Below are 21,655 nucleotides of genomic sequence, written 5' to 3'. Positions count from 1 at the left end.
CAACCGACATGTCTGTAACGCATCACGCACAGTTGGCCCGTTGGCGGTGCACCGGCATGGCTGTGCTACTTAGTCTCAGGTATTTATTTTACTTATAATTCATTGGCATATACTACCATATCCCTTAACGTACAGTTCTCTCAGGTTACCTCCATCTTTTGTTTTCCGATATGATCGAGGTCTAACGAACGAGTTGTTAACGTGTATTGTATTTCTGTGGGTCTAACGTATACTAATAACTCGCGCAATACGTGTGAGTGTGCATTGTGCTTGCTTAATTGCTTGTTCATTGAATGAGTGCTGCATGCTGGTACACTGCTCTGGCACCACCCCACAGTGGGCCAGGACCACTGATCTCTCCCCTACCTGGATGGGAACAATAACGCTGATTGGCCTATTCCGTGTACGTGTTGAAGCACCGGAAGTTGGTACCTCCGCACGCCGAGTTCCCCCAAAAAGCGAAAATCGGAGTAGAGTCTGGTACACGGCAATAGTGTCAATTCTTAATTATACTTACCAAATCAACTCTTATAACGGCACTTTTCAATGTGAATTTATACCTGATAAAAAGTTTAAGATGTCGTCCTGTGCCACGTATAATTGCACTTATTGTGACGACCGTGGAAACAGAGAAAATGGGATTACTTTTCACAGATATGACAAGCTGGTGAACTGCATAGTTGTAGACTTTATGTAGTCCCATGTGCTCAAATACATGTGTGGTAATTCTAAATTACCAGAGCAAGTTTCCAAAACTTTAAAACTCCGGGGGGGGGGGGGGGGTTATCGATTGTTGTGATTTCTCTGGAAGCGTGATGAATTCAAACCATGATTCAAATGAATATTCAGTTTATTAATATTCACAAATGTCACCAAGTTTTATGAGTTTATCAATCATGTTTGGACAGAAGAATAGTGACGACTGAGACACGAAAATACTGACCGTGTATAGCATGTATTGTGAAACTTAAGTTATTAAGACTGAAAATCTGCCGTTTCGGAGGAGTTAAAAAAATATTTTTTGCAAGCATAGATCCTGACCGAAATAGACTGATTTTTGGGACAAGGACTGGATCTACAAGGTATTCTGAAAATTATTTATCTTTTATTTGTGAAAATTACAAGCTATAGGTACATGTACGGTATATGACTAGGACTTTAGGGGGCTTACGTAACTTGTGGCGTGTGAATTTGTGATATTTCTCTGTCAACAATAGATCGAATTATTTTTTCCAAGAACTCTTTTTTTTAAGTACGTAAAAAAGACATTAAGCTACAGAGACGGATTAACAGACTTCAGAAATTTCACAGAACTTATTTTGAGATGCCGAATGTCTTCAAAGAAAAAATGTCTCGGTGGAGCAAAAAAAAGGGGGGGGTTATATCAACCAGAAATTTAGGGGGTGACGCAATAAAAATAATCTGACAAGCAAAAAAAGGTTATCGACCCAAAATTTCAGGGCGGACCACAACGATTTTAGGGGGGTCCACCTGAATTTAAAGGGGATGCAGGAAAAAAATTGACAAGCAAAAAGAACAAAAAAAAAGTTGTCAACATAAATTTTGGGGGGTCTGTCCCCCACCTAAAATTTAGGGGTACAGGACCCCCCCCCCCCCCCCCGCTTCCGCTGCCTACGTGTATATGAACAAACTGGGTAGAGGATAATTGAAGAGGGTCGATCGATGTGACAGAAGGAAAGAGAGAGAGAGAAGGTCAAGTCCACCTCAGAAAAATGTTGATTTGAATCAAAAGAGAAAAATCAGACAAGCACAATGCTGAAAATTTCATTAAAATCTGATGTAAAATAAAAAGTTATGACATTTCAAAGTTTCGCTTATTAAAAAAAAAATAGTGATATGAATGAGCCAGTTACATCCAAATGAGAGAGTCGATGATTTTACTCACTATTTATTTTGTGTTTTATAGTTTGAATTATACAATATTTCAATTTTTACGAATTTGACGTTTAGGACCTCCTTGCCGGAAGCACAAAATGTTAAAATAATGGAATACCAACCGAGATGTGCATATAACTGTTTTGTGAAATGAAGCGAAACTTTAAACTGCCATAACTTTCATATTACATCCGATTTTGATGAAATTTTCAGGGTTATGCTTGTTGAATTTTTTTCTTTTTATTCAAATCAAGTTTTTGTTGGGTGTGGACTTGTTCTTTAAAGGGCGAGTCCACCTCATGAAAATGATTATTTGAATAGAGAGAAAAACACACAATAATGCTCAAAATTTAATCAAAATCAGAAATAAAATATGAAAGTTACATTTTCAACGTTTGAAAACGATGAATTTTTCGGTGTTACACTTGTTTGATTTTTTTTGGGGGGTGCGGTAGGGCTTAAATTAAAGGGGGGTTCAAGCCCAGTGTTATAAGCCTTCATAACCTAGAAAGTCCTCGCCATATCGATCCTAAGATGGTTATTTGGAAAACCTCCAAAATACCCCCATATACAAGTCAAGGATTTCATCCATTCTTCCGTAGGTGAGAAAAACACCAACCCCTTCAAAATTATGTTTCCGAATTGTATACTGAGAAAGTACCATGGTTTCAAGAAAATTGCGAATTCTGGCACCTTAAATATATGAAGTTTAGTATAAAAAGCAATGAGTGCTTCAGTGTGCAGACTGCTAGCGTATCGCTCACAATGCACATGCTAATGGAGCGATCGCGTTCCTTTTGGGGGAACTGGTATGGCGGACAATAGAACTCGCGGGCTTCAAACAAAGGACCCTCCCAGCATATCCAGTTAGGGGAGAGATCAGTGGCCAGGACTCAGGAGAGAGCAAAAGTGCGCCAAAACTGGTTTTTAGTCATGAAACAAATTTTGTTTTTTATGTTCTAAGCAAAAATAAGAACCTGTAGGATGTCTCCATACAATATTTCTCCATGAAATCGATTATTAGTTGCCCATACAGTTTATTCAATACTGGGGTGGAAAATGACCCTTTACGGCTACCGCATGTGAAAATGACACGCTGTAGATATTTCACTGTTTTAACAAAACGGATTGCTTAATTTATTTTTAATTCACGCTACTCTTTGATGAATGATTGTTTTAAGTGATCAAAAATTTTCAAGATAAAATGATAATCCCTTCAGAGGTAATTTTGGATGAAACCATTTGACAATGGGGGTTTTAGCAATTTTTTTTTCATGAGCATTTCTTTTACAAATTGCTGCCAATGCTGCGCTGTAAATAGCATGACGGTCTTTGTTATAGTTTATGCTTTACAAAGATACCAAATGTAGCTGCATATACGTGCATTTTCTGGAGATATAACCAATTTTCCAACCACATGTTCGCCGTATTTATCACAAAAATCGTTCCAAGTTAGTGTCCCATTATGCCCGTGCCAAACGTTGCGGGTGACATTAAACAAACTCCCTGCTCCCTTCGGGACCGTATCACTGTGGGTGGGAGAGAGGGGGGGATGTCTGGCTCAAGTGTCTGGTTCTTTTGACTGGTATCTTCCTAAAATATTTTCGTTAAACAAACGTAAAGACAAGTTTTCATTTCCACTTCCACTAACTATATAATAATACATGTAAAACAACTTCATTTTGATGTCAAACTATTCCATCCCGTGTATATCTGATATGCTGTCATTCTGAGAAGATTGATTCTTAAGGTAAGATTCCCCGGGTAAGATTATTAATTTGTTTTGTTGTTCATACACCAAGTAGGGGCTACTGTATATCGCTATAACACACATGACTAGGGATGTGATCGGTCTCACTTAGTTTTCTGCCAAAATGTTAAAATGTTTAAAGAACAGATACGTAATGGGATCTATACATGTATAAGTTGCATTATCAATATTAGTATCTATCCCCCCCCAAAAAAAAAATGAAGGGTTTGTAACCTCACATACACGTATGAATTTGTTAATCTCTTGGCTCTAGATTTGCTATAAATTATTGTTAAAATCAATTAAGAAGGAAGTGCATATTATCATTTCAAGGATTGTTTGGTTTATGAGTCTTATTAATAATAATATATAGCATTTATGAGGCGCTGATCTATCTAGTTGCCTATTCAGTGGTGCACTATATATTACCCTATTACTATATATATATAATACTATATATTGACTTAATATGTTTTCCACAGACTAATGGTAACAAGTGACATTGTGATTAGTAGCAAATTTTTAAGAGTACAACAAGCACAGCCTCTTCCCCCTGATGGTCAAAGTATGCTAAAAGATCCTCTCACCAAAGACATAATGGTTGGTGAGATAGCAGAGGGAGACTCTGTTTCGGAATAACTTTGTATATGCCGTTCTTGGTGAAATAGGAAGGCCTTGTAGGGCCTGCAGAGGACCCGGCCTTTATTATTTCTTATTGGAATAATTATTTTAAAGAATTCACTGTCCACTTCTGGTATCAATCCATTTTAATTTATGTAGGTGTGGTTAATCATTGTACCCAGGGAATGAAAATACTCCTTTGCATTTTTTTTTAACAATTTCACTTTGAATTTTATGATTCCGGATTCATGGTAGGGCGCCCTCTTTAAGCGATACTCAAGTCAGAAATTGAATTGTTTGTACCCTGAGCACAGACGTTTTTTTTTTTTGCCTGTTAATGTGTTTGCTGTTTATATGCTTCCTTATTGCTGAAATTTCTCTAAAACTAGTTTCTGAAAATTTGAAACTTATTGTAGAATTAGAAACATGTAATTTCTTCTCAAATGTTAACAGCCTATCAGAAAACAGTATTTTAACAACGTCATCAATATTTGAAAATACCTTTATTGAATTCTACGGGTGAAATTACCCCAATCTACCAAATTTAATCGTACAAATATGTGAATAAAGGGTTTTGGCGCACTTCAGGTTCATTCTGGCCCACTGTGCACCCGTGGTCGTACTACTCCGTGGCACCATTCAGCGGAGCGCGCTATAATAGTATAATAGTATACAAATAATGAATGTTTATGAGTGCAATGGACAGAATACTTCATGAGATGATCCATTCAGCGAGGTGTAGTAAAGTTGAATGGATCGTTATTTCATCTTTCACCGAGGTGTAGTAATGAAGTATTCTTTCCATTGCCATTGGCATGAATGAAAATAAACATTCATTATTTGTTTTATAAATATACGACACCTAGCTAAAATGTTTTTTTTTTTCATGTGAAATTTATGAATTTGATGCAAAACATGCTCATGCAGTGCGAGTTAGGTCTGATTGTTACGTCATAACAACAACATGCGCACTGGTGCCTGCAGCCACTCTAGGCGACACCCTAGTCTTGAGGACTCCATGATGATGTCTTTAAAAAAAAATTGACATACTTCTTCATCATGGAGTCTTGAATCCCCGCCCATGGGTTCATAGCATCTCGCATGCGAAGGATTATCAGTCGTATGCACGAGACACACACGACACATAAAAGATTCCACGCTTTTGCCCACATAAAATATAACACCTAATTTTGTAATTCACATTCTGCTATGACACTTACCGAATCATTTAGATCGTTCCGTGACTTCTCCTTTAAGTTTCTTTTAAAAAAACATGTATATTTTCTTGAAGTTTAGTGAAGATTTTACGGAGATGAAAATTGATCAGCGTGGATATCCATTTTCGCCTAAAGAGGGCGCGCGATTTATATTCATATCAAAGACACGAGAAGGGAAAGACTAGGCACCTACACTATTTTACACGCAAATCGGCGCAAGGCATTACGCGAAGTGATTTAATTTAACTCTACACCTTCCTACACCTAATGCGTAGGAAGGTTTAAAAAACAGGAAAAAAAGGTGAAAAATAAAGGATTCTTACCAGACCGATGTCGCGTAGACCCCTCGATCCACATATAATACCGATGTAAACAACGCAAATACAATGGCATCGACCCTTGAACCACTTATGTATTACGTACTTCTGGTTAGCGATGCCGTTCTGAAGATTAATTTATAGATAAAGATTATTATTTTACAAATAATGAAATATATTACGTGATTATAAATAATTAGTAGTATTATATCAATTATTTACAATTACGTAAGAAATTTTAATTTTTATCATTCTTTGATGACTTTTTGAAAGCCGCTTGGGACCTCAATAAGGTTGAAAAAAGCTGCCAGAGTAGTCAGACTTTCAAGCACATTGTACAATTACAAAATCCACAGATAATTGATTAAAATTTTGACCTTAGATTATTGTGATATGTAAACTGCAATAAACATTCACTAAAAAAGTTCATAACTTAAGAAATTGAAAATACAATCACTAAACAATTCACCCTGCTGACTAAACGGGAGTAACCATCTTTTCTGGGGATTTATTTAACAATTTCTGACATTTTACCATTGGTGAGTGGAGCCAACGCAGTTCAGCATAACAACCAAATACAGAGACTGAAGCTTTTAGTCTACCTGCTGACAAGCCTTGTCGCCATCAATGAATGCATTTGTGTGTTACCGACTTTCTACAAATGCACCACCCAGAATATGCGCTAAATTTTTGCCTATGAGGTAGTCCTATACTGTTTTGACCTCATTGGTACTTGGAGTGGCTAAAAATGAAGCCATACCTAGCAGAAGAATCTTAAGACTCAAAGCATCCTCCTGGATCTGGAGGATTCGTGATCAGACTTTAATAATTAGCAAAGCTGAAATGAAGGTGCTATTTTTAAAAATGTTTATGTTCAAAATTTGAATTCATTGAGAAAGAAACTTAATTCAAGTCCAGGGACCTCATTAAACTTTTGCAATAAAAAAACCTCTGGCAAAAAATTGTCTCAGTTTTTCTTTTATAGAACATGGCCCAGGAGATCAATTACATTTAGCTTACAATGAATAATAACATGGCCCTTACTCAAGGCTTGAGTACTAAGGGCCATATTTGCTGTATTAAAGCTAAAGGTATGAAACTTCTATAAGATAGATAGCCTCCTGTATCTGTATGAACTGTCAAAGCGATTACCTATCTAAAAAATTGAATGCTAGTCTGATGAATACTTAGTGATATAGTTACCAAAACTTTGAATTAACATTAAATAGACTTTAATATTTGCCTTAATCTTTATTTCATAAAGAGGAATGCCAAGCTCAAGTTTTGAGAAGCTCGTCCATTTGAAGCATCAATGTTGACAGTCCTACATGTACAGTACATTTCATGATCTGCAGATTTTTGGTCTTCTTTGATGATTGGAATTGGAAAGCCCTTTGCAAAAATGTTCCCAAACCATATCTGCAGTTTTGACGAGGTAAGGTGTAATACCGGTAATAGACTACTCAGATATTCTTTTTCAGTGATTGTTGTAATTTTTATGGTTAAGTCTTTTTTTCATACTGGATTGGTTTTATTAACCATATAAAAATCACTGCAAAATACATTGTGCAAAATTTTAGGATTAAATCTATGAACACTTAAAAAGATTTAGAAGGATCACTGTATTCAAAGTCATTGATATGATGGCTCTGTTCTTCCTAGAGGTCCAATGTAAATATGATTCAATGTTGAAATCATAGAGGAATATTAATGGATGGAATTTAGAAAGGGGTGATTTTTTTACTATGACAGTGAATGAGATTGAGAATAAAAGGGTTATCAATCAGTGTTGATATTAATAACAACAGCAGATCAGTTTTATGGTTATGATTGTGATGTTGAGACTGATAACAATAAGCATCGATTGTACAACAGAAATCCATTTCTTTACCAGTCAGTTTGTATAGATCTTTCGTTTGTTTGTTCAGGTGGATGGAGCTCAGAGTTCTCATGTCAAGATGGTTGCAAAAGGATGCTCAAACATTTACCATGAAACACTTTCTAACAGTCCAAGTTGGAAATGTCTTCCTCTAAAATGTGACAGCTCTCTCCAAGAAAGTTACCAGTACCATTATGAGTGGAGTAATGATAGTCCGAGCAGTCTGGCTAGTTCTTGTCAGTCACCGGATCTTGACTTCAATCGATCCGATGGAAACCATAGTTGTATTGGAGGACCAATCATCAGTGAGTTCATAGGCCCAGAAGGGGGTAAACTGGAGCTCTATGGCAATGTTCTTACCATACCGAGAGGGGCCGTGTCAGAGAAGACCAAATTTGAGCTTGGTCTGGTCTGGAACAAATGCCTCATGCCCTCCTTTGAGACTGACTGTCAAATTACATCCATTCTAAGCTGTCAACCTTCTGGTGTAAGGTTCCATCGACCGGTCATACTTAGCTTACCTCACTGCCTAGAAAGGAACCTGTGTAGCAGCAAACAGATGAGGCCAGTACTGTACAGCAGTCATCATGTGTCTGGTGAGTTATATTACCTGTATCCTGTAGTAATCTTATTGGTTGTGGAATAATATCACTGTCTAAAATACAGATGTCAGAAGTTGTGTGCTAACTGCAGGTTGCACACATCTTGACTTGTGGGTCAATTGTTCACTGGTACTTTGTAATAGCTATTGTATTTCCATACTGTTAGCAAAACTCTGAAAGAAACATAAACAAGGAAGTGAAACAGAAGAGTTGTTAGGGTTGTTGAAGTTCTGATTTGTTTTTAACCTCATTCATTCTAAAAACACAAAATCGATGTGTAAAAATGCAACTAAAACGAGGATGGCTGTTAAAAAAAGTTGTTAATACTGGGTATGTGAAAAGTATTTGAAGTATGTAGTGTCATGGATGAGCATGTTCTACAATGTATGTAATTTTGCATAGTGTCAGATTTAATTATTTGTTATTCCTGCGCGATATTTGATTTCAATGTTTGTTTATTATTGCCAACATAATATTGCTGATATAGTCTGAACAATTTTTTTTGTTATGAGCTGCAATTGCATGAGCAGAGGAGGTGGAAATGATAGTAGGGCTTTTATCGGTTCATGCCCATGAAATGCAGGCATTTGGGTACCAACTTACAAAGTTCTGAGTTGGTTTAAAGCAACACAGAGCCGCATTTTTGGCCGATACTAATAGAGATTGATTTTCATAATTGATCATATTTTGATCATACCGTGTTACCACAGTATATCAACATAAATATTTCTTCAATATTGCACAATTTCGATAATGTTGAAATATTGCCCAGCACTATGTGATATTTTTGTTCGTTGTGTAAATCACAGGTGGAAAGCCTACATGGTCAAGGTACAGAGTTCCGGCCAGCGATTACTCTCTGGAGAATGATAAGATACATGTTAAGGTATTTGACTTCTGTTACCTTGTCTGGGCGTTTGATGATGACCGTCCCGACGTGGAAGCCAAGAGGATGCGCATCGTTCCATATGCTTCACCCATCTCTGCTGGACAGGATCAGAAGATCAGGCTTCATGTCATTGATGATTTAGAGGCAGTGAAAGAGGTAGATATCAGAAATTTGGTACCTTGTCAATAGTTAAAGCTGCCGTGTCTTTTGTGCGTGAATCCTGCAGGCAGCTTTTCATTACCAATTCTTACACTTCATCATAGATGAAACAATACAGGAAGGCCATTATGAAAAGAATTTTAGTGCCCTCACAGTAAGGTTCCTGCTATAAGATGCTGCACAGACTTTTCACAAGGTACCTTAGTTTGGCAGTAAGTTAGTAAATTGCCACTAGGTCTACACCTGCTTTTTTCTGTTTTTTTTTTTGGGGGGGGTCTCATGAATAGTCTACTCCTAGTTGATCTGCAACCACTTAGTCTAAAACCACTAAATCTATATAATTGCAAAACAGCCCGTTCACCACTTTGTCTAAATTCTGGAGGCTGTCCATCACCCATAGTGGAATGAGTGTTATGATCAACATATTTTATGTACATGTACCTGAATAATCTACCCAATCTCGCATTTGTCGTCTGATTTTCCCAGCCGCTAGTGTTTTTCAAGATTTTAACAAAGTTTACAATCTCTATCCACTCCTCATGCATGTCGGCAATGTGACGTTAAGTAATGTTAATAACATACAAGATATCAAGCTGTAAAGACAAGGAGGTATGCAAGATTTATGATTTAGATGAAATAGAAAAAAATCTTCCTTTTTGCAAGTCATGAAGGTAATGCGAAAGGTAAATAATATTTTACAGAATGTTAATTGGTGTATTTTGTTTGTATATGTAGGATGCATAGGAAATACTTTTTTGGGGGGTAATGTTTACAAAAAATAGATACTGGTAATTGGGATAATATTTCTACAAATGGATTAATATTTGATTACCTTACCTGATTTCAATTGCGCTTTTTATTTTTGCTGCAGAAAGTGAAAAAGGAAGAGGAAGAACTTGGAGGAAAACGTCTGACAAGCTATCATTCCTATGTGTTTCTGAAGAACCAAGGAAACCTGAAAATGGAGATAAGTTGGCACTCAGTAGGCTGGGTCCTCTGCTCTTCTCCAATGATCAATGTAAGTAAATAGCAGAGATTACAATAATAATATTCTATAACACATTATACATTTATAAGCGGATTGTTCTACTATCAAGTCAGATACCACTATGAAGACTTATTATATTGAAGGAGAGATCATAATCCATTATTTTTTCCGTTTCAACTGCAAAACAAGTATATTTGTGATAATGTCGCTTGTATGGTGAGTGTGAGACAATCATGGACATCAATATAATGTCTAGATCAAAATTCATAACTTCTTGATTATTCTGTCTTGGGGCACCTCCCCCTCCCCCATCCCCATTTGTCATCTCTATCGTCCTACATGCAATCACAATGTAAATTGGCAGTATGCTTCACTCCTGATAAAGATTCTTGTGTCACTATCAAGAGAATTAACCTTGGCGTATACCTTGAATATCTTGGATTTAGGCATTAAAAGTTATAAACTTATTGCCTCCCATGATATTGCAATGAAATTTTTTGAAAGCTTCTGCCAGCATACTGCAGGCCTCTTTGTTGCCTCGCTGCATCAGGACTTAACGCCATCTAGAACAATGAGCTTGTAGGATTGCAGTTAAAACTTACCAAAACAAGTCCTTGCATGACATAACCATAAACCCGGGGAGCATTTCATGAAAGGACTTGTCAGACGTTTTATCCGACAAGTCCTGTTTTATCCGACAGTTACTATAGTAACAGTGCTTCTTAACCAATCAGAATCCAGGAAAGTTGTCAGATCTGACAACTTGTCGGACGAAAATATTGATGAAACGCCCCCCTGTAATGTGATTCTCACTCCTGATTTACCATGCTGAAATAATATTCAAAGTGATGCATGAGCCCCATCATGGTAACTTTTATGAATCCATAGATGTGAACACACCCTGTTCTGCTAATTTTCATATTTCAGGTGCCGTTTCGAGAGATGTGGGCTTGCGATCACAACTCCTCCGAGCTGCAGTTCAATCACCAAGGACAGAACTCTGATTTTAAATGTAGGATTGACATTCATCAAGTGGGTAATGACAGCAAGGTCACTTTGTCATTTGCCCATGATGTTCAGGTGAGGAAAGAAGCACAACAAAATCACAAAGTAATGACTTGTTTTATGATCAATTATGATTGTCCCAATATACATGCATATTTCTGTTTTGATGTTTCAGTGGCACTGATGTGTCCAGTGTAAAAGTCAAAATCCACCCATTTACATTGCACAAGCAAACAAAAATGTGAAATTCATTGATTATGCAATATGCATAAGTGCTTGAGATTAGCCTACAACAACACTAAAATCCACTTCCCAACATGATGCTTGCTAGAGGTTTTGAAATTGATGAGGATTAAAAAGCCCCGTCATTTTTTTTACTTTTCGAAAAATATCACAATCTCCAAAGTAATGTTGCACTCTGATTTGCTCTGATATGGCATTGGTTGCCGCTTTGGGGGACAAATTACTTCCTTACTTGATATGGTTACTCTTGCTTTGATCCCGCTTTGATCAGGCTTTTTATGCTTGAAATCACGCTTTGATATACCTTATTACACTTTTATTGTCTTGCCCACCAGAGGTGAAGGCGAGACTTAGGGATCCAAATGTCGTCCGTCCGTCTGTCATCCGTCCCTCCGTCGTTCGTCCGTCCGTCACAAACCTGTAATGACACAAAACTCCACAACCGTAAATCGCTTTTCAACCAAACTTGGATGGTAGATGGACTTGGGAGACTTGCATGTTATGCTGCAGTCTGAGGTCACATGGTAAGGTCAAAGGTCATTTTCAGGTCAACGTTAAAGTTTACATGCAAGACTCTCTTATGACACCTAACTCCGCAACCGTAAGTCGCATTTCAACCAAACTTGGATGGTAGATGGACTTGGGGGACCTGCATGTTATGCTGCAGTCAGAGGTCACATGGTAAGGTCAAAGGTCATTTTCAGGTCAACATTAAAGTTTACATGCAAGACTCTCTTATGACACCTAACTCCCAACCGTAAGTCACTTTTTAACCAAACTTGGATGTTAGATAGACTTGGGGGATGTGCATGTTATGCTGCAGTCAGAGGTCCCATGGTCAGGTCAAAGGTAATTTTCGGGTCAATGTTAAAGTTTACACGCAAGACTCTCTTACAACACTTAACTCCGCAACTGTAAGTCACTTTTCAACAAAACTTGAATGGTAGATGGACTTAGGCTACCTGCATGTAATGCTGCTGTCGGAGGTCACATGGTAAGGTCAAAGGTCATTTTCAGGTCAACATTTAAGTTTACGTGCAAGGCTCTTATGACAAGTGTTATTCCATCTCAGTCATTTCACAATGAAGTTTCGATATAATTCTCTTGCGTGCCCCGCAAATCACAATATTTCTGGTTATTTTCACAAGTTACGCTTTGGTGCAATTATCATGCTGTAAATCATTTCTTTGCCATTGAATGTGTGGGGGTGGGGGATTTTGTGTATTTTGTATTGATTACTTAACTTTTAATCAATATCTATAGTGATTTTTTAATTCTATTTTAAAATACAAGGCATTTCTTTTAATATAACATATTCTCTTTCATTATTAAGAAGCATGTTATCAATATGTACAAAAAGCAACCCCAAAAAACACTCCAATATTATCACTGTTTACAAATCATACATGCAAAGTTATCAAAGTAAACAATAATAATATCACTGTTCATTTGGAAACAGTATGCAGTGAGTGATACTCAAGTCACAGCACTATTTATTGGGATCAGGACAGCGTAGCTATTGTTAGAGCGCGTGAAAGAGCGTAAGAGAACATGAAGAAGCTTGCTAATCGTAACAAAGTGTGTCAATACTTGATCAAGGCATCTTAATTTGTGGGAAAGCATGAGAGCCCTTCATGAAAGTGTAACAATGCATGTCAGATATTGTTGAAGGTGTCTGGCCTCGTGTGGGATCTCCATTCCAGAACGTAGCAATTCTTGAGACATCTTAACAAAATGTGTCAAGTGGTGACAGACCATGAAGATTGGGATCCCCCACTTTGAACGAAGCTCTGTTAAGCTTTCCTATGCTTTGAGTCAAGCTTTGCTGAGCTTTGATATGCTCTTGGCGCTTTCATCAATTCATGACAGAGCGCCCAAAATTTAAAAACAGTTTAAAATTTGGTGGTGCTCTTGCCGAATGTCCCACTTTAACTCCAAGCTTTCCCACAATCTATCACTACCCTGACGCTTTAATCAAGCTTTGTTATGCTTTGGCGCCGCTTTGCACGCCAATTTAAAGCACTGTTGGTGTGAACTAGGCATTAACATAATACCGTTTCACTTGTTTTTGTACAGACTGACTCTTCTGATAGATCTGAAGGTGTAGCTGTTGAAAGAAGAGTTGATGTAATGCTTTCAATGCCAAGAGAAGAAACAAGGTCAGTCAGACCCAGCGCAGTGCAGTTACAGCTACCAAAAGTCCCACCTCTTCCAGATATTCCATTGTTGTCTTTGACAGCAACCAATGGCATGACACCTAGGCAGCAACACCTTAGGTCTTCTCCTGCTGAGCTAGGGGCCAATCAAAAGTTTCAGTTTTCTTTTGGCGCAGTCAGTCTACATGGTGATCAGCAGAGTTTTGGAGTGCCTTCTATCGAGAGGGCCAATGCACTTGGAGCATCAAGACCAGACCAGGTAGAGGGGTTGGATTTGGTTAGCAGAAGGGAGACTTCTCATTATGGGAAACCATCTCAGAATAAAGAAATGGTCTCTGCCATAAACAATTTAAATCTTAATCATTCCTATCCTACACGAGATACAAGTGGAAATAATAAAGCTCTTAACCAGTATTACATAGGGAATGTAAATGTACATGTACCTGAAAGAGCAGATCAACGGTTACCGCATATGTCTTGGCTTGTGGAAAGTAGAAACATTATACCCTTCCAGTTGAAAAAACAACTGTCCGTGAAGTTGAGTGAGTTAGAAGGTGTCAGAAATTGGATGGATCTTTCCAGGTATTGGAAATTAGATAAAAAATATGATGCTGTAGCACGTACAGAATCAAAATCACCATCATTTACTATCCTTTGCCTAGCAGAGGAAAGGAAAATTGTGAGGTCATTGGATGATTTAAGAACTGCACTTAAAGCGATTGATAGAGATGATTGTGTAGATCTTGTAGATGATTATGAAGGAATTTCAAGATCTGCTGAGAGTGATAGTGATTTATGAATTCAACATAATTACAGTGATGTTATAGACCCAAATGGATATCGTTATCATGGACCTTGAGAGTGCCTTTGATGTTGTTCCTCACACACTCCTACGACACAAGCTAAGAAAGTGAGGCATCAAAGGACCTTACTTTCTTCACTCTCATTCTTCCTGACAAATAGATGTATGAAGGTCATTAGGAATTGGGAACACTCGACTTCATTACAGATCACATTGGGAGATCCCCAAGGGACTGGTGCTTGACACATGTCTCTTCGTCTGTCCAGGGGTATGAGAGTTTTTGCAGATTTCAGCTATTTTTTGCCTTTGATTTTCAGCTTCATTTCAGCTTATATTGGCTCCCGGGGGGGGGGGGGGGCACTCGACCAAAAAAGTGGTAAGGGTGTGCCACGGGCAAGGCAAAAAATGTGGCCTTGGAGCGGGCTTACTGTAAAAAGGAGGGTCCTCGGAACGGGCTTCGGAACTACAAATGTTTGTGAAAACGGGGGTCCTTGGAACAGATCTCCAGCGTGTGAGTGCGTATACGCATCCCTATGGAACGGGCAATCGTGTTTAGGTTTATATCACTCTATATGCATGATGCAACTAGCGTGGCCTCCGCTGGGTGCGCTCGCGCTGAGGCGATGGTCGAAACGCTCTACGGCCGGTTTTCACCAAAATTGCCGGCAGCTCATTGTAGCAGATCAATGCGACCGGAACGGCGTAACGAAAAATGCGAAGCTTTGGAGCGGATTTCTTTCTTGTTTTTTCTCGATAAGAAGAAAATGCCATGCCTTGGAGTGGCTTTCTTTGTTCTTTTTCTCAATGAGACAAAAATGCTATGCCTTGGAACAGAAATTTGAGTGTGAAAATGGGGGTCCCCTCCGCGGCACATACCCATTATGCATAATATATACTGAGTGCCCCCCCCCCAGATTGGCTCTCCTGTGTACAAAGGTGGGAGTTCTTTCAATTCTGCTTTTTTCAATACTCTTCAGCTTTTCTCGGCTAATTTTTATTTGGAATCACAGACCCGAACAGTCATGTAAGCAATTTATCAGATAACAATCAAATTAACTATTGCCTGTTTGCTAAGGACTTTTTCTTGTGCAGGACAATCAAGTTACCAAAGGCGGGCCCCTAGTCTGCAGGCACTGACCTTGGTATTCGCGATTCACATAGTGCATAAAACAGAGTAAGTAGTGAGATTAGATTCACTGTGTACATGTTGGCCTATACTGTGGCTGCCACTACTATGGACAGAGAGTCTGGTGTCTAGTCTTTACTTTAGACATGGTATGATTAGTTAAAGTGTCAAATCTGAGTCTGTGCTTGCAGACTACTATTTACCTGAGGCTTGTTAAACAGCTAGGGGCATGAATGGTCATGATTGTGTAGTACTTCCATAACATTTGCTCCGGCGACAATTGCTCTGCTGTAAATTCCACACCGTAATGGAATCGCCAACCTCAACCCTGGATTAAACCCTATACCCATCCTAAACCCAAACCTAAACCTAGTATAAAACCCTATATTGCAACCCTAACCATATGGCCTGTATTCTGAACTCTGGTTTAAATCAAACCCTGGTTTAAAGTTGTGGTTTAACTATGGAGAGCCAATTTGGGAACAAATCCCTATCAGTACACATTCCATTTATTAAAGGGGAAGTTCACCCTGAAGAAAACTTTGTTGTAAAAATAGGAGAAAAAAATAGTAAAAAATATTGGTGAAGGTTTGAGGAAAATCCGTTAAAGAGTAAGAAAGTTATTAGAGTTCAAAGTTTTGGATTTGTGACGTCATAAACGAGCGGCTGCCTCATGTGTTATGTAATATAACATGCATGAATTTCAAATTTTGTATGGTTTCTGATGACTTAATTTTGTTTTCTATTCATGATCGGGTGTGAAATGATTTGTCTATTGATATAAAAAAAAGGTACAGTGAAAACTATTTTCAATTTTATGAGAAAATGACATTTCATTGATTTTTTTACCATTCGCTATGTAGGAATGCAGCTCGCATATGACGTCACAAATCAAATAACTGAAATTCTAATAACTTTTTAATTATTTGATGAATTTTTCTCAAACCTTCGGCAATATTTTTTATTATGTTTTCTGCTATTTTTACAGTAAACTTTTTGTCAGGGTGAACTTCCCCTTTAACTCACATGACACCCACATTTTTCATACCGGTAATTGTCTGGGAATGATATGACACTGAAATATTTTTCTTCCTTATGAAAGCAAAAAGAAACAAAATAGTAAACCTGATAAATATTCAATATAAACAGAATTTTTGAATTTTTGGCTCACCATAATTTTTGCACAGAGTTAGCAGAGCTACCAAGTCTCACGCATTATGCGTTGTACACAATGTCTGTGATCTCACTCAGATTCACAGAAAATCTCACGCATAGCTGGTCTTTGAACTTGGCATCTCTGAGTTAGACCGCAGTCTAATTTAAACCTGACTTCAGAATATGGGCCTGTACCTTGAACAAAATAAGGCCTGGAGCAAATGTTGTGACACCAGGAGATTAGTAGATTTCAGCAGTTTTTAGTGGTCTTCAACATATCTCTGCCTTATACATTCATGTTTGTTTTATACAAGAAGTGTAATATTTTAAATTTATTTTTAAATAAAAAAGACAATATTATATTTTAAAAAAAGTTACCAAAGGCTCATCTCACACACCGAAGTTATCGGTCTCAACTACAAATGTGAGCGACTACATGGGGAATCAGATTTGATGTTACAAACTCGCATAGCAATTACTTATAATGGAATATGCACTATAATTTATTTGTTTAAAATGTCCAGTCCAGAGCACTAATCCAAAGTCATCTTACTTTGTCTAAAAATCATTTGACATGTCTTGAAGCATATTTCCCAAGAGAAGTCATACTGCTCAAAGGTCTAACATTGAACTCACATTTCAGTGTGACAACATAGAAAGCAAACGCAATCTCAGTACTTGTGTCATAATCTCCCATTCAGCCTGGAGACAGGTTCATGGCAAGGGCAAACCTGATTCAGTTGATGGACAGATAAACAGATTTTCAACCTCACCAATTATTTCTTTTGTCTGGTGTAGATGAGTTTTGAACAATGACAAGCAGAGGCATGATGGCTTTGGTTCATCTGTCACTCAATTGGATCGGATTTGCTTTAGTAAGTAACCTGAGTCTGTGGTCTAGTGGTTAAAGCACTGGCATTCTAAGCTGAGATCCCAGATTAGAGTACCACCAGGGGCCCATTGCATAAAACTTTTTTACCTGAGAAAACTCAGGTTGTTTTTACCGAAGTTTTTGCCCTGTGTTAAAGCCAATGGCAGAAATCAGACTAACCTTAGTTTTCAGTTTTAACCAGAGTTTTCTCAGGTAAAAAGTTTTATGCAACAGGCCCCAGGGACATTTTTTGGCCCCACTAAGTTTTTGGAAAGGAAGGGTAGCTCTGAGGAACACTGCACTAGGTCATGCATTGTTCTCTAATTGCATTTATTTCACAATATATATATTGTAACAAAATGACAGGTTTATTTAATGTGCAGCATGGTTTTGAAGCAATGAAGAGCCTAGAATAATCTTAATTCATGTATGTAGTTGCATAGGGAAATTCAGTAATCGTGTGTTATCGATTACATAGGGATTTTCTTTATAGTGTAATTATATTATAGTATACTATTTCCTTTGGGAAAAAAATAACTCTTACTTTGTTCATGATACAGTCTCCATGGGTGATAATTTCAGGATTTGGAATATGTCAATTCTTCCTTTTTTTTTACAACAAGCAAGAGATAATGACGAGGGGATATCCCTTTGATTTGATTTTTTAGTATTAATTTTCTTGAAGGTGGATCTTGTGTTCATTCATAGCCTTAAGAGAGAAGTAAGAAACAGTTTAGGAGTACAGGGTTAAGTATTTTTTTATCTTTCAGTTCATTTGGTGTGACTGTAAAGTAAGCAAGTGCTGTGTACCTATATGTCATTATGGATGATCCACCATTGTTTTACAAGTATGATATTCTGTATATGTCATCTGCAATATTCATAGTTACTTGATAGGCACTGTTATGATGTAAATGTAAAATTGATTTTTTTTTATGCTTTTTATTTTCAATTTTTATTAGACTGTAAAAAATGGTATGTATTTATGAATATACATGTATATGTTAGATGTTTGTTTGCATAATTATTGTCTAGAGATAACCTCTAATTCTGAAGCTTGTGTTGATTCAGAAGCAATGCACAATTGTTTTGATATGATTCAGAAGCAATGCACAATTGTTTTGATATGATTCAGAAGCAATGCACAATTGTTTTGATATGATTCGACAAAGCTCAGCAATATTGTCCAAATGTTCAGACATGAAAAGACAAACTTTTTTTAAATGAATTTGATTAATTCAGATTATGCTTGACATGTAGTTATATGCTATCTTGCCATAGCAATATTTTTTTCGCTTGACATTCCACTGACTTTATACATGAAATGTTGTTGAGCTTTGTCTGCTTGTGCATTTACATGTATTTGTGATGAGTTTGATGCTTCATTGGGAAGGATAACATTGGCTTCTTTTTCCTTGAAACCTAGATGATTTATGTATGGACACACATTCCCCTTGATTATCGCTTATTATGAATTACTGATTTTGTGGATCAGTATTGATTAAGGTCAAAACTTTCCCACAACAAATATCATGATCAGAATCAAGATGTGCATCAAAAGGGATTAAGCTTGAATAAGAATCTTTGAAATATTGATCTATGTTTATTGACAAGCATATTTGGTATACATATATGTGCATATACATTATCATTTGTACAACTCTTTATTAGTTTAAATTCTTTGCAATAAATGAAAGACGAGACGAAGATTGTAGAAACTTAGAATACAGTTTAGAAGGAATTAAAGAAGTATGCAGCCTTGGGTGGTGTTTCATAAAGCTGTTTAGTAAAGTTACGCACAACTTTACAAATGACTGGAACATGTTCTTATACATAAGTCAGCTACATAGGGATATATCATATAGCACAAGAAAGGGTCACCAGTCATACGTAAAGTCATACTTGCGAACAGCTTTATGTAAGGGGCCCCCGTATTGACATTATTTCTTATGAAAAGAAATGTACTATTGACATGGCAATTAATTGTGTACTTTAATTAAGAATAACTTCTGTATTCATTAGCTACATTTGTAGTCCAGATAAATTCTTTGAATTTTATACTGTAATTATGGGGATATGATTTTAATGTGAGGGTTGAAGGGTTCATCATGATGATCAATTGTTTGTGTCCTATATTATGTAAGTTAATGTTTCATAGCATTACAGTTCATAATCTGAAGATGTTATGCTCATTCCCCTGTATTCCACTAAATGATTTGACCTTTCAATTGGATAAGTACTTATTTAAATTACAATGAATTTTTATTAATCAACTAAATTATAAGTGAATGTGTGGGATATTATTTCACCTTGTTTAAATGTGTGACTATTGATTTCAATTGGTGACTATTTTCCACCAATACATTTAATTTTTTTGAATAATATACAAGTCAGAATGTTCCTAATTCTTTCACGATATGTAACCCTTGTATATTTGTGTACTGTATATATTATTCAAATTGTTTAACTGCTTGTACATACCTGAGATTAAATATATATTTTGTATAACATAGATATCATGTCAAGTTGTCAACTTTTATGTTTTAGTCCTGAACAAGGGAATCCCCGTTTCCTCACCCCCTTCCCCCACATGTCAGTGAACGATGATGAATGAGAATGAGGGAAGGGCATGGGATGTAATATTATAAGTTTTAAACTACATCAGGGGAGAGAGGGCAATTTTTCATTTTCTACTCATTTGAAGTAGCAAATTATTTGTGTCTGTTTTTAGAACATAAAAAGAGATTAAATTGTCTTCCCTTATACAGCTCAGCTCGGGAGCTGCTCATGCAGCTTGGTAGAGTGGGGGTTTCATATTCCGGTGACCTGGGTTTGATTCCCAATCGGTGCACTAGTTCCCTTGAGTAGGGCATTTACATGTACTATGAAATCCTCATTACCAAATCCCTAGCTAGTTCAGGAAGGACCTTAAGCCATCGGTCCTCTGGTTGCTTTCTTAGAAGCATTCATGCTTTCTTAGCAATCAGGTAACCAATTGCCATTTATCCACTAAGAGGAAAGATGAGAAGAAATACAGTTGATTTTATATATGGAGCTTGGCACCATTATTGCTGTTTAGATATAGGCATTTATATCATATGGTCAGTTACCCCATGTCTGCGCGGTCTCCCAAGTCTGCGCACCCGCGTATCTGCGCGATTCTAATTAAAGAAGATACGCAACGAGCACGAACTTTACAAATGCAATACATAGGCAGGTACAGGTATTCATGAAAAAATCCGACTCAAAATGGTGGAAAAATAATGAATTCAGGGCATTTCATGTGACAGCCTCATAAATGCAGCCTTTGTCATCAAAATCCCTGAAACGTGTGCAAAGTGAATGAGTGCGCAGACATGGGGTACCATTGTTTTTTTCAATCTGAAAATGACTGCCCGCAGTTTTTTCAAGAAAATCCTATATTTTCTTTTATTTTTTAATGAGAAATTTGGTACACTTACTCTTAATAATATAAGGAACATTATCAACTCAAAGATTTTGTGTAATAAGAAAAAAATCATGTTAAATCTGAACTCAAATTGTTAGGTGCGCAGACTTGGGGCCCACTATCATACATTAATTGTTATTACTTGACTTAATTTAAATTGGACAAGGCCGGGGCACGTGCCATCGGCACCACTTTCAGGGGAACAAAAAGGGGGAAAGATAAAAAGAACATATGGGGAAACTTGAATATTGTTTGTAAAAAATTTTCTGCTCTTGTCACAGTTGCTGGGTTTTTTTTATTCTGAACTTCTGTGGGGCCTCATTGCTAGTCCCACTGTTTTTCTTCCATATTCTTTTTACTTTCTGTTTTTATTTTTATATGTGTTTGCTTGCTCAGTTGTTTGCTTTTCATATTATTATTCATTTATTAATTTTTATTTTGGGGGGTTAAGGCAATCGCTTTTCTTCCTGTGAACTTTGTGCTCTTTTTTGCCTTCAGATGGCAATCACATGCTGCATATTTCCTTTTTTG

General features: G+C 37.1%; 1 protein-coding gene across 1 annotated transcript; it reads left to right on the top strand.

Annotated features, from left to right (window-relative positions):
• On the top strand, nucleotides 1-15,243 carry LOC121418627. Its single transcript, XM_041612604.1, has 7 exons — nucleotides 1-79; nucleotides 7,066-7,236; nucleotides 7,730-8,276; nucleotides 9,092-9,327; nucleotides 10,202-10,348; nucleotides 11,246-11,398; nucleotides 13,643-15,243. The coding sequence occupies exons 2-7, from the start codon at nucleotides 7,174-7,176 to the stop codon at nucleotides 14,519-14,521; spliced, it is 2,025 nt and encodes a 674-aa protein (XP_041468538.1). The 5' UTR covers nucleotides 1-79; nucleotides 7,066-7,173; the 3' UTR covers nucleotides 14,522-15,243.
• Nucleotides 15,244-21,655: the final 6,412 nt, after the last annotated feature.

The sequence above is a fragment of the Lytechinus variegatus genome, chromosome 7 (assembly GCF_018143015.1).
Source record: "Lytechinus variegatus isolate NC3 chromosome 7, Lvar_3.0, whole genome shotgun sequence".
Classification (NCBI taxonomy): Eukaryota; Metazoa; Echinodermata; class Echinoidea; order Temnopleuroida; family Toxopneustidae; genus Lytechinus; species Lytechinus variegatus.
The sequence above is the reverse complement of the archived record's forward strand: the minus strand, read 5'-3'. Positions and strand labels throughout refer to the sequence as shown.

Excerpts from the sequence above, each read along its gene's own strand:
- LOC121418627 (XM_041612604.1), top strand. The coding sequence starts at position 7,174 with ATGATTGGAATTGGAAAGCCCTTTGCAAAAATGTTCCCAAACCATATC. Across the intron at positions 9,328-10,201 it reads ATTTAGAGGCAGTGAAAGAG|AAAGTGAAAAAGGAAGAGGA; the intron begins GTAGATATCAGA and ends TTTTTGCTGCAG. Across the intron at positions 10,349-11,245 it reads GCTCTTCTCCAATGATCAAT|GTGCCGTTTCGAGAGATGTG; the intron begins GTAAGTAAATAG and ends TTCATATTTCAG.